This window comes from Astyanax mexicanus, chromosome 3 (assembly GCF_023375975.1).
Source record: "Astyanax mexicanus isolate ESR-SI-001 chromosome 3, AstMex3_surface, whole genome shotgun sequence".
Classification (NCBI taxonomy): Eukaryota; Metazoa; Chordata; class Actinopteri; order Characiformes; family Acestrorhamphidae; genus Astyanax; species Astyanax mexicanus.
In genome coordinates, this window is record NC_064410.1 from 63,453,893 (window position 1) to 63,466,382 (window position 12,490).

At 38.4% G+C, this 12,490-nt stretch overlaps 1 protein-coding gene across 2 annotated transcripts in view; it reads right to left on the reverse strand.

Annotated features, from left to right (window-relative positions):
- Positions 1-12,490, reverse strand: part of nedd9 (neural precursor cell expressed, developmentally down-regulated 9) — a 71,584-nt gene that overhangs the window by 26,435 nt on the left and 32,659 nt on the right. For both annotated transcript variants that reach the window (XM_049475552.1, XM_022665311.2), the window contains exon 2: positions 9,603-10,010. In XM_049475552.1, the coding sequence (XP_049331509.1) occupies positions 9,603-10,004 (402 nt within the window). In that variant the 5' untranslated portion in view covers positions 10,005-10,010. The remainder of the gene's footprint in view (positions 1-9,602; positions 10,011-12,490) is intronic.

A 12,490-nucleotide genomic window follows, 5' to 3' on the forward strand; every position in this document is an offset into this window, starting at 1 on the left:
CTCAGACTGCTTCCTCTTACTCACACAGAGAAACCCCCGATTTATCTGGAGCTCCTTCAGAAGAACCACAGGAACACCAGATAAATTTATCTGTCTAATAATAAAAGCCGCAGTCAGGTCGACCAGATCAGACGGATTAGTCACACCACCAACCCACATCTCTATTCTCCAGTAAGGAGTGGCCAGTAACTTCCTACACTCTGCTACTGGTCTCAGATCTGTACTATAATCTCCTGGATACGAAGCACAAAAACAACATAAACAGTCTCCTGCTGGAGCTGATAACACCTCACCATACAGAACTGACTCACTGCAGGAACCACAAACTCAAAAAACACTCAGATTAAACAACACTCAACACTTTTCATTATTTCAAAATGTTCTGTATTGTAGTTAAAGTGTTAAACAAACCAGAATATGTTTTATATTTTATATTCTTCACTTACACGATCAGTTTTGAACATCTCTGCTGGATTTTCTCAGTCAGTTTTATGAGGTAGAATCACCTGGAATCCAGGCTTTCAGTTAACAGCTGTGCTGAACTCATCAAGAGTTAATTACTTGAATTTCTTGTCTCTTAATAAAGTGTTTGAGAGCATCAGTTAAAGTAAAGTAGTGAAGAGGTAGAGTTACAGGTATACAGTGAATAGTGAATATTTGAGTAATGTTCGAATCCAGGTTATGAGAAGCAAAAACTACTCAAATAAATAAAGAAAAAAAGAGCTTTGAAAGTATACTCAAGTGCAGTCACCACAAAGACCATCATAAACATTAACTATGATGGAACTGGCACTCATCAGGACCACCCCAGGAAAGGAAGCAAAAGAGCGAGAGTTTCCTCTGTTGTACAGGATAAGTTGATCAGAGTTACCAGCCTCAGAAACCACAAGTTAACAAACAGCTCCCCAGATACATTTTTGGGGGACGCATTTGCTAAAAAAAAAAAAAAATTCAAAGCCCACCCTAAAGTGACTTACAACATTTGCAGAATTACAGTTAATCACAAAAAAACAAAATATATTTGTTTTCTGTCCTGTTTATTATTAGTTAAATCCCAGCAAAGGTGACTTTACAACCTAAACATGTTACTCCACATTACTGTTACTGTTATTAGAAAAAAACGATAGATAACCCAAACCCTCCCAGTCTGTTAGCAGAACAAGACATTACCCAGAAGTCAATTTTATTGCAGTATATTGTTGTTACTGAATGCAGCAAACCCCGCCAGAAAAAGCACCCTCTCTCTGGAGTGCACACCCACCTCTTCTTGGCTTTAACTTTACTTAGAAAATGGAAATACCCAAGATACTGGAGGTGCTTTTCCTAGCGGGGGTGCAGATTTTGGCACGCTCTCAAAATACAAGTTTATTCTAAAACAATTTCTGCGCTATTTTTGGGAGGGACAAATACACCTATTTCTGATATTGGGTGGGACACATGCCACTCACCCCCCCAGTTCCTACGCCAATGGTTCCACTAGAACTGATGGAAACACAGGCTGGTTTGTTGAAAAGCACCACGGTTCTTATAAGCCTGAATGGAACTGGTTTAAGAACCAGAACCAGAGTTCCTTTGGTGTAAAAGTGCTATCAGAGACTATTTTTGAGTAGTGTACCTCTTGCTGAGAGATCAATAGACTTAGAAAAGCAGTATGGTCGTTTTTAATACATTCCCCACTACAGGACCCAACCGTCTCAATCTCAAATCTCAATCTTATATCCAGACTAAAGGAACCTACAGGGAACTACAGGGTTTGGAAAATGAAACTGAAACAGCTGGTTTTAGAGCACAATAATTGATTGTGGTGACGGACAGTTCTGGTGGAAACAGGAGAGTTGAGGTGCACATTGAATTCTGCGTGATTTGATCAGACGTGGTTTTATGTTTTTTGGATACAATCCGGGTTAGCACCCGAACATCCCTTTCAGACAGCTTCCTCTTACAGCGTCCACAGTTAATCCTGTTGGATGTGGTTGGTCCTTCTTGGTGGTATGCTGACATTACCCTGGATACCGTGGCTCTTGATGCATCACAAAGACTTGCTGTCTCGGTCACAGATGCTCCAGCAAGACGTGCACCAACAATTTGTCCTCTTTTGAACTCTGGTATGTCACCCATAATGGTATAGTGTGCATTGCAATATTTAGAGCAGAACACTAAAATGATGACAGGTGTTTCAGTTTCCTTCTCCAACCCCTGTAGATCTTAGCTATGAACAATGCTCTCTGTCTCTGAGGGCTGTATAACCTGGCAGAAGGTTTGACAGAAGCTCGGTTTAAGACGTTCTCAGTGGGTGAACCGGTGTTGAACTGATATGTGAGGGCCATTGTTGGAGAGTGAGCTCTGGGGATGGCGCCCACACCATGGCACTGCCCGGCTACGCCAGCCATGAATAGGGCAGCTGTGGGCAGCTTTAACTTGCTGGACGCCGCAGGGTCACTGGAGGACACGGTCTACAACACCGAGACACCGAGCCAACCCAGAACCAGCCAAGCCTCACAGTGCGTCATTATATACCAGCACTGTACCACCACTGTACCCAGAACCCGCCCAGAACCCGCCGCTCCGGCCGCCCAGACACAACCAGATCACCGCTAAAGCTCAGCTCCACTTTCTCAAAGCTCTGTTCTGCTTACCGAGCAAAAACCAGGGACAGATTGAGAAACCGGGCTGTTGAGACACGAAAATAATGATGGGTTGGGCTTCATCTGTGTGTGAAAGAGCAGAATAAACAGACAACATGTCCTCTACATACCCTCACATCTCGTATAGCAAAGCGGTTCTTTAAAGAACCGTTCAGTGGTTAAGCTTCCAAAAGCGGTTCTACAACAGAATATTGTTCCAAATAAGCCTTTTGGCTGTGGTGAAATCAGTTATTTAAATAAAATAAAGAAACATCTGAAGAAAAAGCATCTTAAACTCTTGATCCACAGTTATATGGATACTAGGGGTGGGCAATATTATATGGTATACAATATATCGTGACACAGAAATATCATGATATTAAAAATCCATATCGTGATAATAGGGCTGTTCTGTCTTAAAAGTAGTCTATTATTTACTGTGAAGCTTTAGGTGTATATATTGTATAATTGTTTTAGTTTGCAGTTTATATCGTCGCTGTCCTATGAAAAACACTTATCTCCATTTTTGTTGATTTTTAGTTTACTACATAATTTGAACAGACAAACTGTCCCTTACACTGTGCCAAAATTTCTTAATGCATAGACCAATAGAAACTCTTCAAAATGACCTGAAATAAAAACTCTTTTTACGTTACAGACTTCCACTGAAAGTTTACAGGGTTTTTTCTGTTTTGGAGATCAGTGTTTTTCATTGGACAGCGACAATATGCGTTAACTAAATATTCTGCAATATTATTTGCTGCATTATATTATTTTATGCTATATTATTTATTTTGCCACATTATGATTATACTGTTATACTATTATACTATATTCCTGAAATGAATTAATTATTTTTCTGTTTTCCTATATTGTCAAGTATATCGTTATCTCAAAAATACCCTGAAATATCGTGATATTATTTTAGAGCCATATCGCCCAACCCTAATGGATACCATAGCAATGCCTTAGCAACCACTTAGCAACTGCTTAACAACATCATAGCAATCACCCCAGACACCATAGCAACACCATACCAACCACCTAGCAACTGTGTAGCAACACCGTAGCAACCACTACAGACACACCTTAGCAACCACCTAGCAACTGCGTAGCAACATTATAGCAACCACCACAGACACAATAGCAACACCTTAGCAACCACCTGACACCATAGCAACCACCAAGCAACTGTGTAGCAACCACCAGGCACCATAGCAACACCCTAGCAACCACCTAGCAACTGCTTAGCAACATCATAGCAACCACCCCAGATACCATAGCAACACCTTAGCAACCACCTAGCAACTGCGTAGCAACATCGTAGCAACCACCACAGACACCACAGTAACGCATTAGCAACCACCTAGCAACCACTTAGCAACAGCATAGCAACCATCACAGACACCATAGCAATGCCTTATCAACCACTTAACAACATCTTAGCAACCATCTAACAACCACAAAGGATGGAAGCAGGAATTCTGCTGTTTAACAGAAAATCCTGAAGGAGAATCAGTTCCGGCCATCTGTTCCTTACTGACCTCAAGCTCAGGTGTACTTGGGTTCTGCAGCAGGACTATGACCCAAAGCACACAAACAACAAGTTCACCTCTGAATTATTTAAAATTTGAACTAAATAAGGTTTAGGAGAGTCTAGTTAAAGACTGATTGAGATGCTGTGGATGATCTTAAACAGGACTTTTATGCTGAAAAATCCTCCAAACATATAATCAGCAGAATTCAGTGCTGGAAGCTGATTAAAGACATTAAACAATAGAGGTTTGAGGAGGTTATTACTGTATGAGGCTGGGTATTGTGCGCCGCAGGAAGTCAGGCAGGGGGCAGATCGAGTTTACAGGAAATCCTTAATTTACCCCGCGACCACACCTGAGCCACGTCCAGAATAACACCGCGTTAACCACCCGCCGGCCCGCGCCACGCCCTATTACCTCATACCCACTGCAGTACCAGCCTCACAGCAAAACAGCTAATAAAAACACACACACACACACAATACACACAATACACACAATACACACAATACACACACACACAGCAAAACACCACTTGATTAATGTGATTAATCACAGGTTTCCTTTTTAAACACTGAGACATACAGGGATTAGTATCTATTAATAATCACAACATAATGGGGTCTAATTTAATAGAGGTGTAGCGAAATATCAATATTGTAATATATTGCAATATATATGTTATATAGGTTTTGGTTTTATATCATTAGTTTACAGTAAAAGATTGGTGTCAGAAGTGGTTCATTTAGTGTTTAATTAAACCCCACCCAAGCAAGTAGTGTTTTGATTGGATGAAAAGTAATTTGTATTAATCCGACTTTCTAAATATGATAGTTTTAATGAAATGTTAAGTACAAACTATCACAATATATCACCTTACTTCTATATATATTTATAACAATATACTGAACTGTAATCTCTGTATCGTGTTGCCAAGTTATTGCCAATACACATTATATACCCTAATATATTTATATTTCTACATTAACTTAACTATATATTTCTGAACCAGCTGAACTAAAAACAAGTCAACAACAGTCATGCAAAATATATAAAATAGGAACAATTCTCTTTAAGATTCATATTGTTGAGATTATTTACTAAAAGATAGAGAGAGAAAGTGAGGGAAAGAGATAAATAGTGAGTAAAAAAGTGAGAGAGAAAGAGAAAGAGAAAGCAAGAGAGAGAAAAAACACGAGAGAGAAAGAAAGCAAAAGAGAGATAAAGAGAAAGTGAGAGGAAAAGAAAGAAAGAGAGAGAAAGGGAGAGAGAGGTAGTAAGAGAAACAGTGAGAGAAAAAAGCAAGAAAGAGAAAAAGAGAAATCGAGAGAGAGAGAAAGAGAGCACATAAGAGATAGATTGAGAGAAAATGAGAGAAAGCAAGATAGTGAGAGAAAGCACGAGAGAGATAGTAAGAGAGAGAGAGAAAGAGAGAGCCGAAGAGAAAGAGAGCACGAGAGAGATGGAGTGAGAGAGAAGGAGAGAAAGTGAGAGAGAGAGTTAAGATAACAAGAGAGAGATAGAGTGAGAGAGAAGGAGAGAAAGAGAAGGAGAGAGAGAGAGAGTTAGGAGAGCAAGAGAGAGATAGAGTGAGAGAGAAGGAGAGAAAGAGAAGGAGAGAGAGAGAGAGTTAGGAGAGCAAGAGAGAGATAGAGTGAGAGAGAAGGAGAGAAAGTGAGAGAGAGAGTTAAGATAACAAGAGAGAGATAGAGTGAGAGAGAAGGAGAGAAAGAGAAAGAGAAGGAGAGAGAGAGAGTTAGGAGAGCAAGAGAGAGATAGAGTGAGAGAGAAGGAGAGAAAGCGAGAGAGAGAGAGAGAGAGAGAGAGAGAGTTAGGAGAGCAAGAGAGAGATAGAGTGAGAGAGAAAGAGTGAGGAAAAGCGAAAGAGATAAAGAGAGAGAGAGAGAGAGTTAAACTGTGCACGAGTGAGAGTAAAAGCGAGCGAGAGATAGAGGGGAAAAGGAAAGCGATAGAAAGAGCGCAAGAGAATAGGTTTGATTCTATTGTTTGAACAGTTTTACTCAGTAAAGGTATTTATTAATATGTTTTTATTTTAGTTTTTCATTTTTAGTTCTCAGTGTTGTTTCCAGTACAGAGCGCTGAGGAATCCAGTATGAATTACAGTGAGCAGATCTGTGGTCCTGCTGACCGGTTTATTCCTGAAGCTCTGCAGCCCTTAATCACAGGCTCTATATCCGGCCGCGCCGCAGTGCATGCTGGGATACGGTGCGGCTGCAGCCGGGATGATAAACACACAATGTGGTTTATTCCAGAAACTAAAACTTCCTTATTTACAGATTTATACTAAAGAGAAACACTTTAATATATTCATATAATATATTTACACTTCAGACCAGAGACTGATCTGCTCATCATTAAATATTATATTAATATAATCCAAAAACGTAGAAAAGATTCAGGGTTAAAACTGCCACAATAACTTTTAAAAGTTTAAATTATTTTTTTAACATTTTTAAAGTTTTAGCATCTTAACAGTTTTACTGTTTTACAAGTTTAAACCATTTGTAACATTTTTTAAGTTTTAAAATGTTGGTGTTTTTAAAGTTTTACTGTTTTACAAGATTTAACAATTTTTAAGTTTAAAAATTTGAAAAGCTTGAAAGGTTTCAAAGCTTTAAAGATAACATTTTAAAAAATGAACGTTTAAAAGGGTTAACATTTTACATGTTTTTAAAGTTTAACGTTTAAAAATTTGTAACATTTTACAAGTTCTAACATTTTTAAAGGTTTAATGTTTTAAAAGTTTAACTTAAACGTTTTACATTTTTTAACGTTTAACAATTTTTAACATTATACAAGTTTTGACATTTTACAAGTTTTAACCTTTTAAACGGTTAACATAACATTCTAACATTCTAAAAGTTTTAATGTTTCAAAGGTTTAACTTTTTTAACGTTTTTAAAGTTTTAACATTTTATTATTTTACAAGTTTTAATATTTTAATAGTTTTTTTTAGTTAAAGCTTCAACGTCGTCAAGTTTTAACATTTTAACATTCTAAACGTTTTTTTTTTTTACATTATAATAGTTTTAACATTTTAAAAGCTTTAACGTTTGTAAAGTTTTACAAGTTTTACCTTTAAAAAGTTTAACATTTTAACATTCTAAGAGTTTTAAAGGACTAATATGTAACTAAGTTTCAGTAGTAAATGATAAGATAATCTAAACTGGCTTTGCTAAGCTAAGCAGTAGTTATTTTACCAGGAGCTGTAAAGTACTAACTCCAGCTCTGGGGTGAGTATTTTTGGAGCAGTGGGAATTTTCAGGTGTAACAGGCTTGGTTTAGGCTAACGCTGCTAGCGGTGCACGAGGCTAGTTTAGCTAACTACAGGTAAAGTTCACGTGAGCTGGTTTATAATACGACTTTCTTGTAGTGGTAGAAGTTACTGAATGCGTTTTTCACTGGATTGTGTAGATACAGCCTGGCCCAACTTGGCAACCCGAGGTAGCGTCGTGGCTCTCTCTCTTTACCTACAGAATGTACCTTTAACATGATATATTTACACATTTAACCCAATCGCTAATGCTAATCACAAATGCTAATCGCAGCTAGCTTCTGCCTGCTAGCCTACAGCTTTAGCAGTTAAAACAAACACTTTAACTCATCTTATACCTCACATATTTACACTCTGGCTGTTCTAATAACCTTTTAACTCTCTTATTAACATTTTAATCTTCTGACAAAACAGAAATACCCACTGATTTACTTATAATCTGTCTTTATCTGGTACTATCTTAACTCACCGGAGCTTCTCCTCACAATAGACAATCTTTTAAACGAATCTTTTTAGTGAAGGGATTCTAATGATTCGATTAATCTAAAAGAACCTCTGTGGCTCTCTCACCACGGCTCCGGCGAATGTCATAATAAAAGTCTTCAGTGATTATTATTACTATTATTCTATTACATCAAATTTAATGTTATATAGAATGTACTATCACATTATATTATATTATATAAAAGTCTACATCGTAAGGCAGGGAGACCTCACTCAACACAGCTCCATTTCTCTGCCGAATGCCACAAAAAAAGTCCTCCGTGATTAAAAGGCTCATGGATGTCAATAAATATATTAGTCAACAATTAATGATTATTTATATTTCTTAAATGTCAATATAATAAAATACGTGTAGTGTGTATGTATTTATAATATTATTGGCTATGAATAAACAACTGCCTTTAATATTTAAAGCTTTACTATTTTATAATTAAAAAAATTCACAGCATGGCAAATGTTTAAACGTTTTAAATAAATAAAATGTGGCTGCAAGAAAATGCATAGAAAAGGCATTTTAAAAGAAATAAACATTTAATAAACGAAATAGATTAATTAAATAACTTTGGGGTTTTTTACAAGCACAAAACGTTGTGAAAAACACCATAAACACCATACCGCGTAACACCAAGCTCCATCCTACTTGGAGGTAGGCTCCGCCTGTTTGGAGGTGCTCCAGGCTGCAGCTATACCCTTCTTCTATTAGTTAGCGTCTGCAACCCTGCATTTACACTGGAAAGCGACGAGTCGCTTGTGTCGCCCTGTGTTTTTAGCTTGTGGGCTTGTCAAGATCAATGCACGTGTATCATGGTCCAGCCTCGACAAGAAAAAAAAAGGCACAAAAAACTGTATTGCTTCAACGGAACGAAAAAAATGTTTATTAAATGTGTGTTTGTATTAAATATGTATTTGTTAACCAAATTAAGATCACTAAAATGGTTATTAAACAAATTGATTTTAATTTAAAGACATAGCGAATTTTATACACACATATATATATATAAATTATACCATTCAGTCAATTTTATTCCTGCTTAAAAATATATATTTTGGAGGGAAAATATGGTATAAATATAAGGAATCGTTCGGCTACTTTATTCTACAGCTATAACTCCCGAGCTCACGAGACTCTTTGCTGTATCTGTGATTTACTTGCAATTTAACAGAATGAACAGCGAAAGGAAGCGAAAGTTCAGAGAGCAGAAGCTTGAGGACCTCAGACCGCCTTGTTTGTGATTGGTCTAAAGAAAAGTTAGAAGCCAATCACGTCAGAATGTCGCTTCACTGCATCATAATCATTCATTTGCATAAAGTTGAGAAAATTTCAACTCTGTCTCTTGTCGCCCTGCCGTTTTGTCGCTTGTCGCCTCTCGCGTGTCGCGGCAACAAATCGCACCCTGCCACAGGAAATTAATGGTCGCCTGTCGCCTTGTCGCTTTCTAGTGTGAACGCATGGTAAAGAGTTAACCAACTCCAATGGCGGGGCCATTTTTGTAGTCTTTGTAGAACTGTTTGAACTACATACAGGTTGGAAAGCAGGTCGCAGTTCTGGAAAGAGGCTGCTCAATGCAGCGCTGCAGTGTGCCTTTAAAAAGTTTGAATGTTTTCAAGTTTTAAAGTTTAAAAGTTGTAAAGATTTTCTGGTACCTTGTTGGGCATGGCGTCCGCTGCCAGGGCGCTCCTCTGCGGGACCTGGTAGACGTCCTGCGAGGGCGGGACCTGATAGATGTCCTGCGGGGGCGGGACCTGGTAGATGCCCTGTGCGGGGGCGGGGCTGGGCTGGTACAGGCCCTGCGGGGTGTGGGGTCTCGGCTGGTGGGCGTGGCTCTGCGAGGGGGCGGGGCTGGAGGCGGTCTGGTTCTCGAACATGGGGCCGATGAGCAGTTTGAGGCGGTTGCCGGGGGCGATGCCCTGGCGACCGTGCAGCGAGCAGAGCCACCACCCCTCCAGGCCGCCGGTGTTCTGCTCGATCACCGTCAGGATGTCGCCCTTCCTGAAGGCCAACTCCTCCGGAGACTCCGGCACGTTATCATACAGCGCCTTCGCCATCAGGTTCTGTTACACAGAGAAACACAGCAGCACTGTGATTAATCACACATCACAGATAATCACCAGCGATATTATAACATCATTATTATACAGGAGATCAGCGGGGTTATTAGATCAGAGAGAGATTTATTATTATTATAGAAAGCCTGTACAAAAACAGCAGCCATGTGCTCAGCATCCGAAAACACTCGATTACAATCAGGATGTAGCACCATATTGCAAATATCATAATTTATAAACTCTTCCTTCCAATTAATTCAGTTGTTGCTATGGATTTTTTTACCGTTAGGCCCGTTATGATAAATATCTCAATACTTATATGAAAATATAAACCTAAAACATCAGAAATTAATGGAATATTAGACGATACACATACATAAAACTAAATATACAGAAAAGAATAACAATGCAATTATGTTTATTCTTCTTTACAGGTAAGATGTTGGGGACTGTTTATAATGGTGTATAGTATAAATTGTGTAAATTTAATTTTAAATTCAGATCACAATTTTAGCTTCACTATTTAATATGTAAAAAGGGAAAAGTGACATTATTTGAACCTTTTTTGAGCCTTTTTATTTTATTATACAATTAACCGTCCTCTCACATTTTAAATGTTATTATTCTAGTCCTGTACAGCTCGTGTTTTAAACTGGTACTGAGTGTGTTAAATAATGATGCAATTTTTATTTGGTGTAATTTGTGCCAGTCGAGGGTGAAAATTTACTTAAACATGTCGTTTTCAGCTAAAATGTTTCATTTTCTACGCTTTCGTACAAAATCCATAGCGTAATTAACATATACGGGCCTGTTCATAGACCCTGGAAATGAACTTAAACATGCCGTTTTCAGCTCTGTTTGGGGGCGGGGGCTGTATTTAACTATTAAATGCTTATGAAATATTAATATAATGTAATTTTTTTTTATTTTGTACACTTTTGGACTGAGAACTGCATTTAAACACCCATTAACACCCATCTCACGATTTAAATCACAATAATAGCTTTACTTTACTATGTTGTAATAAAGTTCTATGTTTTCTGTTTAGTGTGAAGTCTTAAAAATATGATTTTAAGTCATTTTTATATTTATTTTAAAAATAAAAATAAGAAAGTAAAATGTTGCATTGTTCTGATGATATCCCAAATATAATATTGCATTATCAGTTTTCTCCATTACGCTGCTGCAGCTCTGCTCTGTCTATTATCAGACATTATGGCTTCGTTAGGGTTTAAAGTTGACGTCGCTCGCGCTGTGGTTGCCGTGGTATCAGTGGTATCGGTGGCTCAGTCTCTGAATCAGACTTTATGTGTTCTATAAGTGCTGTGCTGCTATCTGGTCGAGCTTCCTCTCGCCGCGCCGCTCTCTGACCCAGACCCGGTCCACTTTCCCACGCCGGCCGGAGTTAACCGGTTCCCACGTGAAGATCTCAGCCCGGCGGCAGCGGCATTATCTCTGCTCGGATGTGCGGCCACATGCCTATTGTCTCATACCCGTCGCCCTGGTTACCGTGCAACCATCCAACCAACATAGCAACCGCCCGCACACACACACACAAACACACACTCAGTCGTGAGCTTGAGCGTGACCTCCGGGGTCGGCGCCAGCCAATCAGACGGGCAGAAGAGTCGAGACAGTAGCGATGGTGAGAGTCCGGTATGAATGGGAGCTGAACTTTGACCCCGAACACAAAGAACTACAACAGCTACGCTAATTCAGACACAGTGGGCATGAGTCCAGACTGTACTGGAACCAGAACACAGACTGGGTCCAAAAAAACAACAAAATCAAAAAGTTTTAGACGCTTTCTCGGACGCTTTTTCACAGAAACGAGAATAATTAAGTTCTGAAAAGTTATTTCACCATAACTGATGCAGGGAGTAGCTTCTCGTTTGTTAAAGGACCATATATTTTTCATTCATATGTGAAATGTGCTCTTTTTTTAAGTAATGAAACACCCCAGTCCTGCTTAAAATCATTATATATTATAATAATTCCTAACCTTTAAAAAACAATTCTCCCTAATAGGGAGAATAATTCTATAGAAGCAAAAATTTCAGTAAAGATTTGGTATAAAATTAAAAAAAATAAAAAAGAACTCGCTCTCCCTAAAACCTGTATTATGGCCCCTATTGCCTATAATCATGCTCTCCTCCCGTCACTAACAGATAAAGCTTTTCAAAAGAGGAAAGCAAGAGAGATTATTTATTTAGAAAAGGTATTTTTGCCTCATTTTTTAAACTCAGATTAAGGTTTGATCTGCCTCAATCTCAATTTTTCTACATCTCCAACTACGTAGTTATGTAGTTACGTAGTTATGTCAAGGCCAACATTGATAGTTTTAAAAAATAAAGACACTACATCCAGATAGCAGGGGTTTGGTTTCAAGGTTTGTTGACCATTTAAAAAAAAAATAGGCACTAGAAGAGGAGTTGGGAATTGAAATATTAGACGACCTTTGGACAAAACCATTACAAAGTCTTCAG